Consider the following 17,158-nt stretch of genomic DNA (forward strand, 5'->3'; position numbering starts at 1 on the left):
GACAACTCGTCATCATCAACCCCCGCCCTCACATCTAACATCTACTTGCTATCTTGCTGCTAGGACCTGACGAACCCGGATCCGAACTTGTTCGACAGCTGGCATACGAAGTACCGTATCAACGGCTCAGCTTGCAGCTTGTCATCCCAATTTGTGCCCTCCCACTCATCCATGCGTCGATTGAATCAGCCCAAGTCTCGCTCGTTGGCCCAAGGCTGATCTGCTGAACGGCTCGCGACCGATCAATTTGATGATGTCATGGACAGTGACGCCGGCGACCGCTCGTTGCAGTTCGATGTCTCGCAGCAGTTGGCTTCAGACAATCTCGCCGTTCGGTTTCGATGCTTACAACGTCTCGGGTCTCAGAGGCAGACCTATAGCCTATATGACATGGAAATCATGCCTACGACAGACGGACGATTAGACGACAGATTTACAGGCCGGCCTTGACCGACGACATTCGTCGTCACTCGATCACTTGGCATGATCGGCACGATGCTGGATGTCGACTTATGCTGCGAAGCGGGAAACGGTTCAATTGCTTCACTACAACAACTTGTATTCCCACGAAACAACAAGCATTCGCATCGCTACGAGCTATTCGCGACTCCTGTAAGAGATAGGATACGACCCGAAACGGTCGAAGTTCAGATCCTATCGAATCGTCCTACCAAGCTGTGCGAACCATGGGTCTACTCGACAAGTTCAAGACAAAAGGAGCCGCTCTAGGAGATCAGTTCGGGCAGTTCCCGGGCCTGCAGAAAGACAGCGCACAAGCGACATATACTGCCCAGCCTGGTCAGATCCAGGACCTGTCGTTGGGTCCGGAGAGCGTGATCAGGTTCAGGAAACAACGGGGTGTCAATCTCGGTGAGTCTCACGAGCAGCATACGTGATCGTTGGGAAACCTTGGTTGATCAGGGACTGCCGCATATGATTAGGTGCATGGTTCTCCCAGGAGGCGTGGATCGTCGATGAACCGTTCAAATCGGCTGCTCAACCTCGTTCTAGTGATGTGAGCCATCAGCAATATTGCGAGGCGCCCCATTACACAGCTCTGACCACTGTCATCTCTCGGTTTGCAGCATGACATAGCAAAGGCCGGAGGCAAGGAAGCCCTGGAGAGGCATTGGGACAACTGGATCGTAGAAGACGATTGGAAGTGGATCGTCGAAAAGGGATTCAACACTGTTCGACTGCCGGTAAGTTCTGGCACAATCTCATACTCAGCGTTGGAGAGACAAGATCGCTGATCAAGCTACATCTGACTTGCATGCAGATAGGATACTATCACCTCTCGAACCCAAACGCCTGTCCGGCTTGCTTGAAAAAGACGGATTTTGAACCTTTCGCTCAGATTTACGAAGGTGCCTGGCCTAGGATCGAAAAGGCGATTCAGGATGCGGGAAGATGGGGTCTCGGCATCCTTATCGATCTGCATGGAGTGGCCGGAAATCAGAACGACGATGGTAAATACTTTATGCGAGGCGTGCATGGTGTAGTTAGCTCACCCTTTTTTGACTGCTTCCAGCTCATTCGGGAACATCGTCGGGGAAAACACAGCTCTGGGATTCCAAGAAGAACTTGGAGTCTACTTCGCTGGCACTCCGCTTTCTCGCTCAACATCTGGCTCGTATCCCGCATGTTGTCGGCTTGCAACTGATGAACGAACCCAAGAATAACCAGACGCTCGGAGGGTGGTACGAATCTACCATTCGGGATCTCCGTGCCATCGCAGGACCGTGGTTTCCTTTGTGAGCAGTGTAGTTGGTTGACCTATGATTTCACATACGCTGATACTTCCGGTAACTCTCTGTTACATACATGACGCCTGGGACGCTCAATGGTATTCTCAATTACCCGCCAAGCATCCTGAAGAATTTGTCGTCGTGGACCATCACCTGTATCGGTGCTTCACAGCTGAAGATCGTGGGCTGAGCGGCGATCAACATGCTCAAGTCCTCTCGCAGCAGTTCAGGCACACCTTCGAATCCTGGTCGAAGAACGCCGGCCGATCGTTGATTGTCGGAGAGTTTTCAGCGGCACTCGACCCGCACTCATTCCCTCAAGGGTGTAATGACACGGAAAAAGATCGTCAGCGAAGAGAGTTCCTGCGCGCTCAGCTCAACCTGTACGAAGAGTTCTGCGCCGGTTGGTACTTCTGGACCCTCAAGAAGGGCAACGGTTGGGACGCAGGATGGAGTGCCAAGGATGCTAGTACAGCCGAGATCTTGCCCGGATGGGTCGGTGGAAAGGTCAAGCGACAGAATGCTGGGGATGGCGATAGACAGCCTCGACTTCAACACGCATTTGGTAAGCGAGCCTGAAGCCTAGCCGTCGATGCGAACACCCGTCTGAACTGACAATCCGGTCTATAGACTCCCATGCTGGGTACTGGAGCACTCAGCCTGGACCTAAAGAACATGATAGGTTCTGGGAGGGAATCAACCGAGGCTGGGACGATGCGGTCATGTTCATGGATCACCGATTCGGTCCTCAACGAGCGACTAGCGTCATCGGTTTCGAGGGACCCTGGATCAGGAGACGGACGATTGAGCACCTTCAACGTCGAGGCCAGGGGCCTTGCGTTTGGGAATTTGGTGAGCCGATGTGGGAAAGACTGTCCCCTTGAGATCTCGCTCATGATCCCGACCGTCTTACAGAACATGGCTGGAGACAGGGGGTCGCTGCTGCGGCAGAAGCTTTCTTGATATAGACAAGCCGTGCTGCGTTTGGGCTACTATGCCCCTCGGCGGGAAGTGATCCTTCCAGCACAAGTGTTGTATCTCCTTCGTATACCCTTTCCCACCGATCAGGTGCGCCATGTCATTGTTTGTTATGTTTTTGGATCCGCGTTGCTCCAGGGCGTTTGGATGCGTGTTTACACTTTCGCCTGGGGAAGGAGCCATTCCGATGCGAGTCCGGATCGTACTGTACGTACTGTACAGCATGCGAAGGGTCATCCTTGCAACGATCACCAGCTCATCAGCTCATCAGCAGCTCAGCAGCGAGCAGACTCATACTTCCTTGTGACCATCAGATTCGCAGAACTTGGACTCGGGTAGTTTGTGCATCGACTTGACGACGAATCGAAGGACACCTCAAAATCGAAGGAACGCTCCTGAACGACATACATCTTGGACCCCCTTTGAAATAGTTCCAGTCTCGCAATAACGTAGATCCTCCTTGCCCCAACCGCCCTCAGTTCTAACTTTGATCCTCTCACCGATCAAGGGACAACAAGTGAAACCACAGAGACATATACCCCTAAATCTTGTGTAATGGACAACTATTCTAAGCTCGAAAAGGTCGGAGAGGGTCGGTATCAGCTTGTTACTTCCAGCGCGTATAGCATCGCTTCTAACTCGATCAGCTTCTTTGCATTCATTCGTATCGCCGCAGGTACTTATGGTGTCGTTTACAAAGCTCGGGACATCAGAACCGGTCAAATCGTCGCGCTGAAGAAGATCCGTCTCGAGGCCGAAGATGAAGGAGTCCCTAGCACGGCTATCAGGGAGATCAGCTTGTTGAAGGAGTTGAGTAAAGACGACAATATCGTCAAGTGAGTGACAGGCGGAGGATCAATACATGGTTACCTGGCCAGATGTCGATGACCTTACCCATCTCCCATCTCACCATCAGGCTCTTCGATATCCTCCATCAAGATCAAAAGCTCTACTTGGTTTTTGAGTTTGTAGACATGGATCTCAAGAAATACATGGACACCGTTGGGAATGCGGCGGATGGCTTGAGCGATTTGATGGTCAAGGTGAGCTGTCCTGGTAGTGCCAAATTTGATCGGGATAGCATATCTTTAACCGATTTGCTGTCGCCGCTCGTAGAAATTCACCTACCAACTCATCAAGGGTCTCTACTACTGTCACGCCCACCGAGTCCTGCACCGAGACTTGAAGCCCCAGAATCTATTGATCGATAAAGAGGGAAACCTCAAGTTGGCCGGTCAGTGATCGAGTCTGAGCTAGGGGTTAGGTTATATGCTGATCGATTGCGGACCACCCTCCTAGATTTCGGTCTTGCACGAGCCTTCGGTATCCCCCTGCGGACCTACACTCACGAGGTACGTCGGCCCGTTAGGCCGGAATCTCATATACATCTGACCACAAGCCTCTTCTCTAGGTCGTGACCTTGTGGTATCGAGCGCCCGAGGTCTTGCTCGGCTCTCGTCATTACAGCACCGCCATCGACATGTGGTCGGTAGGCTGCATCTTTGCTGAGATGGCAATGCGACAGCCTTTGTTCCCCGGAGATTCGGAAATCGACGAAATCTTCAGGATCTTCCGGTCAGTTCTGTTGCGGTGAAAAATGCCTCTTCGATGCTGATTCCTTTTTACGCCGGATCAATCAGAGTTCTGGGTACCCCTAATGATGAAATCTGGCCTGGTGTGTCGACTCTACCGGACTACAAGCCTTCTTTCCCGAAATGGAACGCTGTGGACTTGGAGCGAGCCGTGCCAACTCTGGACGCTCAAGGAATCGATCTCTTGGCTGTAAGCACGGCAGCGTACTGCTTACACGAACCGACAACTAAGACAGTGCTCTCTTTCTTAGCGAACCTTGGTGTACGATCCCGCTCATCGTATTTCGGGTGAGACTAGCCTTGCTTCATGATGCGTAGCGCCCTATATGCTAACCTCGTACGCACCTTTACAGCCAAACGAGCTCTCCAACACGATTACTTCAAGCATTACCGAACGGAGACATAGACCGGTACATAAATTCCGCACCACCTACTCGCCGCCCGCGGTACTTGTTCGACTGGTCTCGAACGAATATGGAAACGCTCTGGTTCCCATCCACCCCTTCGCCCAATGTCTCGACTCGAGCATCTAAGACTGTTATCACGATTGTTCCAACCGCATCGAGCATACCTGTATCATATAGTATCACGTGACGACGTATTCATGATTTGCATCCGAGATATGTTCGAAGCATCCGGATCGGCTCGGAGACGTTCTACCTCCTCGCCATTAGCTGTCGATGTATATTTGACGAAGTAGCGATGTCTGCAGGAAACCCGCTGATCTTTACCGTTCTCACCTATCTCAACATATGATTAAGTTCTGTCGTGCTCCGCAACATGAATAGAAGGTTTCGCGGCTCGAATAGCAAACCGCTCGCGCTGAGCTGCCTGGTGGGCCTGCTAATCTGCCTGGCAATACTCGTTCGGCAAAGGGCCCAGTCACGACAGCAACGCTTAGATGGTGACATCGGCGAGGGCAGACCAGGAAATACTGGGAGATCGTCTCAGTATTTTGCTGCCATCCCAGGAGGCGATTATCCTCGTCATGCGATCCGACCGAATACGCACGGACTACTGGTCGTACCCAAGGATATCAACGGCCCGCACCCGATCGAAGGTCTGCTCGCCGAAGCCGAAGCGAAAGCGAAAGCGATAGAGAAGAAGAATAAGGATATCCTGTACCTCAGGGATGCCGTTCGAGATTACGAGCAAACTTATGGCATGAAGCCACCCAGGGGATTCGAGAAGTGGTGAGAAGATTGTTCAATCGTGACACGCCACCGTTGTAGCTAATCTCACGGAATCGATACAGGTATCATTTCGCTCGGGACCATCGATCATACGTAGCACCATCGCTATATCCCATTGCTCATCAGTCGGTGCTGCCATATCTTTCGTATCCCGCTTCTTTGCTACGCTCTAGGCTGTCAGCCATCGAAAATGTCGGTTCCACATTTACTTTCGAGTTCGATTTCGAGGGGGGAGGAGAAGCCAAGTCCTTGAAGCGTGGGGGAGCGCTTGCCGAGTTTTATCGAACCGAGTCGGTATCCGCTTCTGAAAATAAAACAGCTACCGAAAAGCATACTGACTGTTTCGGTGTTCCCTTAGCGATAATGAGCTCTTGCTGAAACCGCTTCTGCCATACATCCCGGAACCACTGCCGGGACAGCCAAATCTCAAACTGTATTTTGCCGGAGATGATGGCCCGAGTGGTCAATCTCATCACGAGGTTGTCGAAAAGAGTATTCGTCTAGCTCATAGCGGTCGTAGTGAGTCGACTTCATCGCGACATCGTTTCTGGACAAGGCGGTTGACCAGCGCTCCTCACAGCTTGGAGTAGCGCGGATCTGTCTAGAAGGGAAGCCTCGATGCAACACACTTTTGGATGGTAAGCACCTGGAAGCTCGATATATCAGTTGTAGCGTCGTATTGAAAAGGAGATATCGACAGGTCTCTCACTTGTCCTGCAGGGTCACCGTTGCGCAGGAATCGCTTGGACGTCATCCTGAACGATGCCGCAGAAGCATCCCCTTCGGCTCAGAATAAGAGCTTCATCAACGATATTATGGCAAGCTATGATTACTGTTACAACCCAAAGTTATGGGAAATCGTAAGTACAGCAAATAGCGACAACCCCTAAACAAATACCAAGATAGTCTCTTGTCGCAGCACGGTACCCTGATCGAAGATCGCTCAAGAGGTGCCAAGGAGATGGTTCCTCGAATCGCGACTTGCAAGGTATGGGTCGGATTTTCAGTTCCGACAGGATACCTAATAACAAACTCGAAACTATCTTCGCAACAGCTCATGCACAATACCGATGTGTTGGGAGTACCACTGGATGCCGTCAACCGTGGGTGCTCGAATTTTCCTGTAACGGTCGCTCAACCTCGTATGCTTATGGAACCGACTTTTATTATGTAGAAACTATTGAGAAGACGGCTTGGGAAGACAAGACTGTTCCCAAAGCCTTCTGGAGAGGTTCGCTTACCGGGGCCTTTCACAACGACCGAACGAATTGGAGGAAATCACAGCGGGAGCGTCTATGCTATAAGGTCAAGGAGCAGGATACTCAGCAGGATGTTATGGTCGACATGGGCGAAGGCAAAGTTGAGACTAGACCATATGATATCGAGCTTCTGAATGACAAGTATCTCGACGTAGCCCCGGTCGGAGGAGCTGTTCAGGTAAGTCGCTAATCGCGCAAACCAACGCATTACCAGGGGTCTCGAATTGACCAACCTTCTCTCCTTTTTAGTGGTCAGTAGCAACGCAATACACACCCAGATTCGGTATCCTCTGCTGACGGTCCTTCCCAACAGCGATCCCGGCGAATGCGAGATCGTGGAGCAGGAATTCGACTATGGCGGGCGGATCGCGCCGAAGGATACCCTCAAGTGAGCAGATTGATTATGTTCTGTCGATGGGCCCGAAACGACCTCCATTGAATGACGATGGCATTCAGGTTCAAGTACAACATAGACGTTGATGGAAATGGATGGTCATCTGTACGCTGCTGATTCTGCCGCCGAGACTGCCTACCACTGATTCTGAAGTCCCGGTCTTGCAGCGTTTCACAAGGCTACTGAAGGGAAACAGGTAAGGGATTGTCAAGGCTTCATGCCTGGTCTCGCTGACAAAGATGAATTGGCAGTGTCGTCCTGAAGAGCACCGCTTTCGTAAGTCTCTCGCTGCACTCTACCACGATAGCGTGCTAATTCCACTATCAATATCAGCCGGAATGGTTTAGCGTAAGCGGCGCGCTCGTTAGTGGTCAAACTAGCTGGCTGCAGTGCTGACTTGAGCGACGTTCTTCACCCGTTGGAACAGCATGTCCTCGTACCCTGGTCAGTCAGACATCAGATCCAGCATGAGTCCCGCCCAATCAGGCATTGACGATCTTGCTTGCAGGTACCATTACGTGCCCGTGCAGGTCGACTACTCCGATATATAGTGAGTTGGGCAAAGGCCGATCACGTACGATATACTCTGGCTCACAGGAAATGTTTTCAAATCTAGCGATATCATGGCATACTTTACAGGGCCTCCCGACGGGAGTGGCGTAGCTCATGACAATGAAGCGAAGAACATTGCGCAACACGCCTACGACTTCACACAGAAGCGAATGCGGTGGGTGGATATGCAAAGTTACACGCTCCTGTTGGCTCTCGAGGTAAGTATCGACGTGTCAGCCGAATTTTCGATTTGCTTGTAGAACTGATGGCGAAACGGATCTCGATTCGCTGATACCAGTGGAACCGGATGCTAAGCGACGACCGCGAGGCTGCGACTTATGTCAAAGCGGAAGGACCTCTATGAGAATGTCTCGCTTCCGATTCATGATCTATCAGGATGACATGTGCCATGAATGCATACAACGAAGCCGGAACGCACCAACCGAAACCGAATTACAGGCAGTACCGACGGACGGGCCGGTTGACACGGTTTCCTTCCACCTGTCCCGGTCGATGGTGATCAAGGTGATCGACGACGGCTTGCTTGGCGAACGCGTTTGGTCGTCGTTGCCGTCGTTGTGTGTCGTCGTCTCGATCCGCCTGAAACGCGAACGATGCCGGAGAAACTAGACGAAAGGAGGGGGTTTCGCTCGATGGCAAAGTCATGTTGAGCGATCTCTCCCGATCGGCAAATGGCTCGCAGTGGTGATCTATCGCCCCCATTGTCTCCACTCGTCGCCATCTAGGACCTACAATCTGCTCCGTATAGAAAGAACCGGTCGTACCGTCTTTTTTCGAGAGTCGCTCGTCGTCGTTGCCAAGGACAAAACGCACAAAGAACGCTGCTCTCTACGTCTTTCGCGTCTCGTCCTCCGTCCCGGCTGGATCCGAAGGGGCAACCAGAAGAAAGGTAGACAGACCTCTTGCTGCATCCTCTCGATCTCTCGTCGGTGATCTCTCATCAACGACATACTCTTTTGACAGTAGCATATAGCTCTCTTCTCACCTTTGACAGGCCCCAGAGCTACGACAATAGACATTTACGAAATCTCCCACGCTCTTTGGTTCGAAAACACATTCGTTTGCCTGTTCCTCGACTTTTACGATCAATACGACCCGTGATCCGTGATCACAAGCGAATCTACCACTTCACCTCGACTCCAGTGACTACCGATCAGATTCATCATACAGCAAAACCAGCTCCATCGAACCAGGAGGAAAACTATCGTCAGACTAGCTAGCACTCGCGCCACTTCCTGGCTTCCCCCTTCCAAACAACCACTCCGGACACCAGTCCCGTCCCTTTCCATTGACTCATGCGTCCGACAACATGTCGAAAGACCCTGGAAGTCCTCTTCTTTGCCCTGTTCCTCGCTGGAGTCGAAGGGATACCTGTTGGAAATAGCCGATTGGATGTTCGGCAGCAAGAGCCAGGGACGAGCGGGATGGTTAGGACCGTCACAAAGATCAACAAGTGAGGCAGGGACTGTGCTAGTCGCGGACATGGGCAGCACTCTGACCTGCCTTTTCAATTGTTCATTCACAGCGAAGCGGGACAAACCTTGACGGAGACGTGTTATTTCTGGCCAGCAACGCCGACAGATCAGACATGCAGTACGACCGTGACGAGGACGACAGAGGAGGACAAGAACAATGATGGACAGACAAATACTATTTGGCCAGATCAGGTAAGCAGAATAGTCCTATCCGGCTTTGTCTCTGTTGTGCGAGACGGGCCTCCCGAATGAGGCTGACGTCTACTGGATTTGCTAGATATCTGCCGATGAGCCTGCGACGCAGAACTTTCAGCAAGCGAACCCGACATCCGCAGTACTACCAAGCGTTCTCTTCCCTACTGAACAAAGCAGTGAAAGCTCAACATCAGGACCGACTATAGCTGCAATATTGACCGTGTCAACCGAGTGCGTCTCAAGATACCTCTGCACCCTTATCTGAAATCTGCAGAAGTAAGAACATGGCTAACTGTGTTATTTCTGTTATAGACCCGTCAGAACACGAAGAGCGAGCGATCTTCTGGTGGCCGAGACGCGAATATCAACGGCAGCTACGGCCGACCGCTCAGCAGCAGCAGCTGATGATCAGAACGACCAGATTGTCGTTAAGGCTGAAGAGGTACGTCAATGGGCATTGTTGACTTATATCTCGACTGGGTCCGCTGACGATGACTTCACGCGTTCGCATCTACATAGAGTGCCGCTTTCCCGGGACAACACCTGGCCGTGCTTCCTATAGGCTTGGCGATATACTGCTCTCTTATGGGTATCGGCCTGCTGGTGGTATTCTACATGACCCTGGTGCGGATGAAATACCGCAGGGAATACCGCCAACGAATGAAAGGTGTCGGAATGGGCCTGGGTGTAGCGATGGGGGTTGGCATGGGTCTGGACGGTCGCTTTGCTGCTGCCGAGGTCCGAACCGCGTAGATGCCCTGGAGAATGGACAATTTCGCTTTCTCATCGTTTACGTTGTAATAGGTTGTTCCTCCAAGAGGTTGGGGGAGACACTTGTGTGTCATTGCATATTTCTTTGCACTGAGCATCCTGACTCTAAGTCGGGTCTCCATGACGCGGAGAACTATTTCGTCGAGCGGCGGACAAGGGCGGCTTGCGATGTCTTGCTTCTTCTACCTGGGGTTCCTCGTCGACAAATTCGTCGGGGAATGCGGGACAGTCGAATTCATCCATCTTGCAACAGCACGCGCAGACTGGCGGCCTGGTAGCCCCGGTCGATTGAGGGGACTGCGGTGCATCTACAGTAGTGAAATGAATACTTAGACTCGCAGTGCAACTCATGCCCGATGTACTCACATTCGGGCAGCTTGACCCGCTCCACGATACATATGCACTGTAAACTCATCTCGGGTTGAGTTTACCCTCTCCGTATCAACCGACAGATGGCTTACCGAAGGCAGGCGCACCGGCGCTGGCATAACCAGCATGCGCAGATCTCCACTCTGATCGTCGCCAGTAATCTTCTCGTTCTGTAAGGTCAAACCCCGGATGGAGTAGAACACCTTTAAAGTCACAGCATGCCTGATCCTGATTGGTGATATCGTTCTGATGTTTCGAGATGGGAACGAAACGTCAGTTCCGGGTCTGCCGGTTGACGAGGTGCATTGCTCTCACCCTTCCGAAGTACTTGGCCGCACAACCTTTTCATCTGGTATTCTCAGCTTGCCAGTCTCCCAACGGAAGACCGAGTCTTCCAGGGATCTCTCGGCGTTGAAATCGCTACCGAGAAGCTCCGGGCCTCTCCATAACGCAGGAGCGTCGCTTTTAGGCCGAGGCGACTTAGGTAGCTGGCCTATTGACGCCAGGACAGTCTCTTCAGGCTTGTGTTCCGTCCCGCCTCCAGTGAGATTATCGGCGATAAACTCGTCGATCGGTACCGTATGCAAACTCTGGACTAGGCTGAGCCTCAGTGCAAATATAGTACAATTGCTCGGGATTTGGCTAACATCGAAGCGAGCCAAGAGGTAGCTGCCGACCGAGAACTACAAAAAAAGCGTTAGTTGCGATGTATCATCGTTCTCAGACTCGACAAACCCACAGAGTCGCTCCAGAGGTAAAAGTCCCATTTCCCAGCACCTCCGAAAGTGTTCGACTTTCTCAGCCTCAATTTGTATGTCCCAAACGTGGGGTCCAAGTGTGCGGCGATGACGATGCTCTTGGTCAGGGTCTGTGTGATACGATCCACATTCGAATCCGCCTTTGTATCGCTGCTGTGGTATTTGGTCTCACGCTTCGTATCCACTATATAGCTTGGGTCTTGATCAGCATATGCTGATATTGCACGAGCATGACCCACTAAAACATGAACGAAACTCACACATAGGCATATAGACGTATCCTCCGGAAAAGCTTTGGGTTTCCAGGTCAGGCGCATCTGCTTGCGAACGATCCAGATGTTCAATAGAAGAGCTTCTCCGGATATGCTTGAGGAAACCTTGTGAGCTGGAGTTGAATCCTAGCTCAGTGACAGCGATGACCTGGTGTGTCATGCTCGTAGCCCGCGTCTGCTCGAATGTCGGCATGCTCGATGGGATGGTAATCGCGAAATACAGCTTGTGATATAAGAGCGTTCCATCCTCGCTCACAGAGGTATTGACCTCTTCTGGATGGAAAGCCCGATGCAAATTGAAGATGATGCCTTGTTTCCAGACCCTTGGCTCGTGCAGGTAACGGTAGAGAACCTCCAGCCTGATCTCGATGCTCCGGATATTGAGGTATGGCTCGGCAGATACTACCAGCTCCCCTGTCAACACGGATCCCGTAGGAACATCCATTTCAAGCTCTACATCCCGCTCTGTAGACTCTGGGGGATTGACCACCACGAAATCTGTCTGCAGGTGTATATCGCTCTTTATCCGAGGTTGCGGACGATCCGCCGTCTTCCAGATCCAGTTCATCAAAAGTGCTACTACGCCAGATCCGCTCGAGGCAAACTTCGATACTCTAACTCGGTTTGTCCTTGATGCGTGCTGCTCGATGTCTACGACATGACTGAGATGACACCGATCATTCGTCAGCAAAGATATCTTGCAACGACCAGAATGCAAAGTTCCAAATTCGGATAATCTCTACCCAAGCTTCGGCTCGGGAATCATGTTCGAATAAGGTTCCGCTCACGGAAGCGCAATTCAAGAAGCTGGACAGCTAGCAATGCGGTTGATGTATGATCTACTTGTCCGCTTCGTTGTAATGTTCGAGACCAGGCGGTGGTCTTATGTTCCTTCCGCAATAAGTGGGCCGAATGATCTGCTGGAAGACGCGCAGTCAAAGGACAACCGAGAGGAATGTACATGGCCCCTCAAGGCTATGCAGGCAATCGCCTTCTCGGCCCCAGAAGCTCGTATGTTTATCAGACAGGTCACCCAAAGGTCCGGCTGAATGTGATGACTGTCAGGCCGATAGGAAATTCAGACCTTCTGTAGCACTGTGAATGGTGCGGAGACTTGTATGGAAGGACTGGAGTATCTGGAGGAGTCTTCGAGCCTGCTTCAGAGAAGACCGACAGCAGACTCCCCAAGAACGCGGAGAACCAAGGCTTCTTGCATCGCACCTCAAACGACAACATTGCTATACTTACATGGACGTCATTTGGGTACGAGTACGAATCGATATCGAGCTTTCCCTTCGTGCATCGCTGTAACGGCTTCCCCAGCCTTGTCCATCGGGTAGGTCGTAACCCAGGGTTTCACCCCGTGTTTGACTGCGACCTCGAACATCTCTTCGATTTCGGCTGGCGAACCGATCCTAAGCAAGGGTCCAAACACGGAGACATGAGTCAACTTGCGTGTGGATTTTTTCCCTGGTCGACGTCAAGGGGCACTCACAAAGACCCGGTCAGACTCTTCCCCAGGATGGACTGAGGTTTCATCGGCGGAAGATCCTCCTCAGGTAATCCATTCAAGATGAAATTTCCCCTCGGCTTGAGCAGCGGCAGGTAGAACGAAGACAATGGCATATTCGGTTGGAAAGACGTGCAAATGATGATGTCGAAAAAGCCGGCATATTCCGCCAGCACAGCCTTCTGGTCTTTGGTCACGATGACCTTCTTTGCCCCCAAGGCCAAGGCGTCTTTTTCCTTAGATGCCGAGTGAGTCAAGGCGTATGTCTCGGCACCTAGAGCCTTCGAGAACTGAGATTGCGATGTATATTGTTCAATCAGTATCAACGAATCAGACAGACGACTACTAGACACCCTCACTTGTAGACCGAGATGACCAAGTCCGCCTATTCCGACCACCCCGACTTTCTTGCCTGGACCGGCCCCATAAGCTTTTAGCGGCGCATATACACTGCGAAGAATATGATCGTGTTGATTGAGACACTATATTCGTTCAGGACAACCATTAGTTGACTCACGTTACCCCTCCGCACAGTAACGAGCAATGTGTGACAGGGTCAAGACCCTTAGGGAACTTGATAGCAAACCGTCCCGGTCCACGGTAATAGTCAGCTTTATGAAGCGAAACGTCAGTGCCATCACACTAGAAACCGTAACCGCACAGCTTGTTTCGAGAAGGCTTACCATATCCTCCCTGCGTATAAGCACCCTTCCCAAGCGAACCTTGATACGTCGCCGTCCATTTTTTTCGGCAATAGTTTTCCAGCTGGTTCTTGCAAGTCTCGCATGACCCGCACGAATCGCACTGAGCACCGAAAGCTACCATGTCACCGAGTTGATGGCCAGAAACTGAGCCAGCTCTCACGACTTCGCCTACAATCTAGAATGATGTGGCTTATATTTCGGAATAGTCCAAGGTGTCGTGGGGAGAAGAACTCACCTCGTGACCGACGATAGCTGGATATTTCGACTGACTCCAGCCTGATCGCAAGATATGCACATCGCTGTGGAATGATGAACCGAATGATCAGCTTGCGTATGGGCCAGAAGACTATACTGGAACCAAGGACCGACCTCCCACAGATTCCTGAAGCGAGAATCCTTACATCCACATCCTTTTCCGTAAACGGCCGAGGTGTATAAGTATGAGCTTTCAAGTTGAACACATCGTGCTGTTGCTCGAATGCCTGAAAGGAGAGCTCGTCGTCAGCTCATTATGCAGAGAGCAAAGCTGCATCGAGCTTACGGCGTAGCCGGTAAACTGCTCAGGCGAAGTCATTGTAGCGCCTCAAGTCTATTGATGGTAGTGTTTCCCACCTGTTGCCTGTCATGCATTCGGTATCGTTTACATGCTCGCTTCATAATATCGTGATTACATGTATCGACGATACTACGACGATTCTGTTCCGGGTATCGTCCGGCAATTGACGGAAGCAATCGCCCGTAAAAGGCTCCGACTATGTCAGGTCACGTGATGTTGGGGTTACAACTGAGTGTGCGGGTATGCTGCCCTGCTTTTGCAGGATGATCATTTTCTCTCGTGCACCAGAACAACCTTGGTGGCATCCCCGGCCCATCCTCGATTGCCCGTCGCTGTGACCATGTATTGGCCCGTCGGGTCGATGTCTGAGCGGAAGTCTATATCGTCAGAGGCATGGTAAAAATCTTGACGGGTCAAACTATACTGACGGATTTTGGAGACGGTACCGCCATGATGACCAGCGACGATGCGGAAAGGGACTCCCGATTTGCTCTTCTTCATGTTACTTTCTGGATTCCAGAGATCGGCCGTATTCCATAACCGAACACAGTCGACCGATGCACTGCGGTAAGGAACAAGAACATGAGCTGTGTTCCTCCATCGAGGCACCAGACACGTGCTCACCAGGCAATGTGTTTGCCATCAGGGAATGCTGCTACAGCGCTGACCCACTGTGACGTGGCCGGATGGCGTAAGGTTCTTAACAGATTCGGTGTCTCGGTCGTTCCGCTAGTTCCGCCTTTCCGGACGTCCCAGACGTCTAACGAGGCATTCCGACGCCCCGCGATGACCTGAGTCCCATCTGCCGAGAAGCATGCCTGCAGAACGAGATAGTCAGATTGCGATTGCATTGTGGTGAAGAGCGGAGATGAAGCGACTTGCCGACATGCACCAAGGTCCGCTTTTCAGACTCCCTTCGAGCTTCCCTACCAAGGTGCTCTCTATCCGTTTATCATGCAGGGCAACCTCGCCATCCATTGAAGCCACCAGCATGACGGCGTCAGAAAACTGACGGTATGTTTCCGGTGCCAAGGGGGGTAATCCCACTCTCGGCTGCCCCTTCAGACCGGCTGAAAGGATCCCGGGTCGTGAGGGCGGCGCGGGGACGGCCTTCACTTGCGATGGCAACAACTTGCTCGGCTGGGCTGACGGGACAACGGGAGCTGGTTCAGCAGGTTTTGGCTTTTCCTGCTTTTTGGCACCACCTTCCTCCTCCTCTTCATCGCCGAACAGGGATCCGTACGAGTCTGGCGATCCCTCAGCGTCCTCCATATCTCCCGTCTTATTTGCCCCATCCGTTTGCGTATCACTATTGGTGATGGGTCCGTTGGACCCTCCGTTTGCAGTGAACGCCACATTGTCGCCTTTGCTTGCTGTCGTAGGCAAACCGAGGGGCCTGAATTGTATCGCTGAAATCGGACCCTTGTGCTTGCTGAAGGTGCGTATCACTTGACCCGTATTCAGGTCCCATTCCTATTGTACGAAATATAAGGATAACAGCAAGATCAGCGCCGAATTAAGTACTCGTCTGCATGTGTGCCTAACCTTGACTTGATTATCCCATCCTCCGCTGATCAGATGCTGTTCATCGTTTTCAAGCAGTAACACGGAGACCGGTTTAGTATGTCTCTCAGGTGCGTCAAAGACGTAGACGATTCTTCCAGGATCGTGTCGTATTGTAGTCAGATTGATCATGCCGGTCTTTGCGATCGAATAGGTAAAAGCTTAGCACGCGAGACAACGCAGTTGGAGACTGTGGTGACATACCTCTGTACCTGACAGTGCCCAGAGACCATCACCCTGAACGGCGAGACTATGCACGGGCTGCATCTTTCTCGTCTTGATAATTTCTTTCGCTGGTTTTGCGGGCTGCGAGGCCGTTTGTAGCCACGGCAAAGCGGGTCCATCGTCCTGCGGGGGTTCTTCTTCCTCCTCCCCAACAACCTCCTCGATCTCGACTTCGTTCTTGTAATACCCCTTGACGACCCCTCCCTTGTTGACGCCTTCTCCAAGCGTCGCCATCGCTCGTTGCTGAGTGGATAGCATGTTCTTCCCGTTTGCGCTTGCCCAAAAGTCATAGGTCCGGACATAACCGTCTTCAGAGCCTGTCAAGAGATAGGACATACACGGCGTAGCAGCAAGGCTGTGAACGTGACCTGGTTGAGGTATGACAATGAATGGATCCAGAAGGAGGTATTGGTCCATCATCTCTTTTGAAGGCACGAACAGTTTACGTCGTAGTATGTTTGCAGGCATATCGGAAGAGGTAAAAGAAAGAGATGCCGTCCGTATATGAGCCGAGTCCAGCTTGCTTGTCATATCAAATTGTCCTCCGTTCCGTATTGGCTCCCGCTCATCTTCTGCGCGCTGCTCATTGTCTTGATCCATATCAACATCATTGTCCTCTGGTTCAGGTTGGCTCTGATTTCTAATCCACGGAAGAGCTCGTTCAGCTTGAATCGAGAGGCCGCGAGCTGTTCGCACACTCACGGAGCCGGTTCGTCCATGACAGCATCATCACCATCGTCATTTGCCTAAGGACATAACGTTAGTCTAGACTGTCAACGACGCTTCTCGGGAGGTACACTGACCTGATCGTCCTTCCCACTGTCGTCACCCGAGCCCCATAGATCATCATCCTCTTCGTCGGCCATCCTGGGCCTTGTCTAAGGGATTCAACGGTCTTCACAATCCGCTATCTCTGACGATTCGAGACGTTCCGTGGTAAAGATGCTTCGAAGCGTGATTGGATATGGGACAAGTCAGAAAAGCCAGTGCAACCTTGCAATCCATGATATAGGATGACCGAAC

General features: G+C 51.8%; 7 protein-coding genes across 7 annotated transcripts; 4 read left to right on the forward strand and 3 right to left on the reverse strand.

Moving 5' to 3' along the window:
• Positions 1-686: 686 nt before the first annotated feature.
• Positions 687-2,716, forward strand: HD553DRAFT_328906 (putative cytoplasm protein; the record flags this gene model as incomplete). The annotated part of the gene is made up of 8 exons (XM_046181897.1): positions 687-870; positions 942-1,015; positions 1,086-1,202; positions 1,280-1,469; positions 1,532-1,726; positions 1,879-2,313; positions 2,379-2,600; positions 2,664-2,716. 8 exons carry the CDS (start codon positions 687-689, stop codon positions 2,714-2,716), a joined length of 1,470 nt encoding a protein of 489 aa, XP_046036239.1.
• Positions 2,717-2,958: 242 nt separating this feature from the next.
• On the forward strand, positions 2,959-4,982 carry HD553DRAFT_296553 (kinase-like domain-containing protein). The gene is made up of 9 exons (XM_046178521.1): positions 2,959-3,318; positions 3,403-3,562; positions 3,643-3,769; positions 3,843-3,960; positions 4,026-4,078; positions 4,138-4,301; positions 4,367-4,508; positions 4,570-4,606; positions 4,672-4,982. Exons 1-9 carry the CDS (start codon positions 3,282-3,284, stop codon positions 4,722-4,724), a joined length of 891 nt encoding a protein of 296 aa, XP_046036240.1. The 5' UTR covers positions 2,959-3,281; the 3' UTR covers positions 4,725-4,982.
• Positions 4,983-5,098: 116 nt separating this feature from the next.
• On the forward strand, positions 5,099-8,080 carry HD553DRAFT_342487 (uncharacterized protein; the record flags this gene model as incomplete). The annotated part of the gene is made up of 15 exons (XM_046182757.1): positions 5,099-5,511; positions 5,574-5,801; positions 5,870-6,030; positions 6,092-6,149; positions 6,212-6,371; positions 6,431-6,499; positions 6,566-6,614; positions 6,686-6,948; positions 7,049-7,158; positions 7,416-7,440; positions 7,498-7,512; positions 7,592-7,608; positions 7,673-7,714; positions 7,781-7,934; positions 8,015-8,080. 15 exons carry the CDS (start codon positions 5,099-5,101, stop codon positions 8,078-8,080), a joined length of 1,830 nt encoding a protein of 609 aa, XP_046036241.1.
• A 696-nt stretch (positions 8,081-8,776) lies between these two features.
• Positions 8,777-10,222, forward strand: HD553DRAFT_40109 (uncharacterized protein). The gene is made up of 5 exons (XM_046184202.1): positions 8,777-9,190; positions 9,268-9,404; positions 9,490-9,638; positions 9,720-9,849; positions 9,927-10,222. Exons 1-5 carry the CDS (start codon positions 9,130-9,132, stop codon positions 10,158-10,160), a joined length of 711 nt encoding a protein of 236 aa, XP_046036242.1. The 5' UTR covers positions 8,777-9,129; the 3' UTR covers positions 10,161-10,222.
• On the reverse strand, positions 9,840-12,022 carry HD553DRAFT_350334 (uncharacterized protein; the record flags this gene model as incomplete). Its single annotated transcript, XM_046183523.1, has 6 exons — positions 9,840-10,486; positions 10,545-10,581; positions 10,640-10,793; positions 10,863-11,230; positions 11,287-11,489; positions 11,566-12,022. 6 exons carry the CDS (start codon positions 12,020-12,022, stop codon positions 10,284-10,286), a joined length of 1,422 nt encoding a protein of 473 aa, XP_046036243.1. The 3' UTR covers positions 9,840-10,283.
• A 754-nt stretch (positions 12,023-12,776) lies between these two features.
• On the reverse strand, positions 12,777-14,405 carry HD553DRAFT_284931 (chaperonin 10-like protein). Its single transcript, XM_046178213.1, has 8 exons — positions 14,333-14,405; positions 14,161-14,273; positions 14,027-14,090; positions 13,771-13,966; positions 13,605-13,698; positions 13,447-13,537; positions 13,073-13,377; positions 12,777-12,992 (listed from the first exon to the last, which is right to left on the reverse strand). Exons 1-8 carry the CDS (start codon positions 14,363-14,365, stop codon positions 12,833-12,835), a joined length of 1,056 nt encoding a protein of 351 aa, XP_046036244.1. The 5' UTR covers positions 14,366-14,405; the 3' UTR covers positions 12,777-12,832.
• An 84-nt stretch (positions 14,406-14,489) lies between these two features.
• On the reverse strand, positions 14,490-16,803 carry HD553DRAFT_40353 (WD40-repeat-containing domain protein). Its single transcript, XM_046184203.1, has 6 exons — positions 16,115-16,803; positions 15,893-16,048; positions 15,230-15,820; positions 14,972-15,165; positions 14,776-14,909; positions 14,490-14,712 (listed from the first exon to the last, which is right to left on the reverse strand). Exons 1-6 carry the CDS (start codon positions 16,733-16,735, stop codon positions 14,615-14,617), a joined length of 1,794 nt encoding a protein of 597 aa, XP_046036245.1. The 5' UTR covers positions 16,736-16,803; the 3' UTR covers positions 14,490-14,614.
• Positions 16,804-17,158: the final 355 nt, after the last annotated feature.

Source organism: Filobasidium floriforme (genome assembly GCF_021052385.1).
Source record: "Filobasidium floriforme strain CBS 6241 chromosome Unknown HD553scaffold_12, whole genome shotgun sequence".
NCBI classification, from domain to species: Eukaryota; Fungi; Basidiomycota; class Tremellomycetes; order Filobasidiales; family Filobasidiaceae; genus Filobasidium; species Filobasidium floriforme.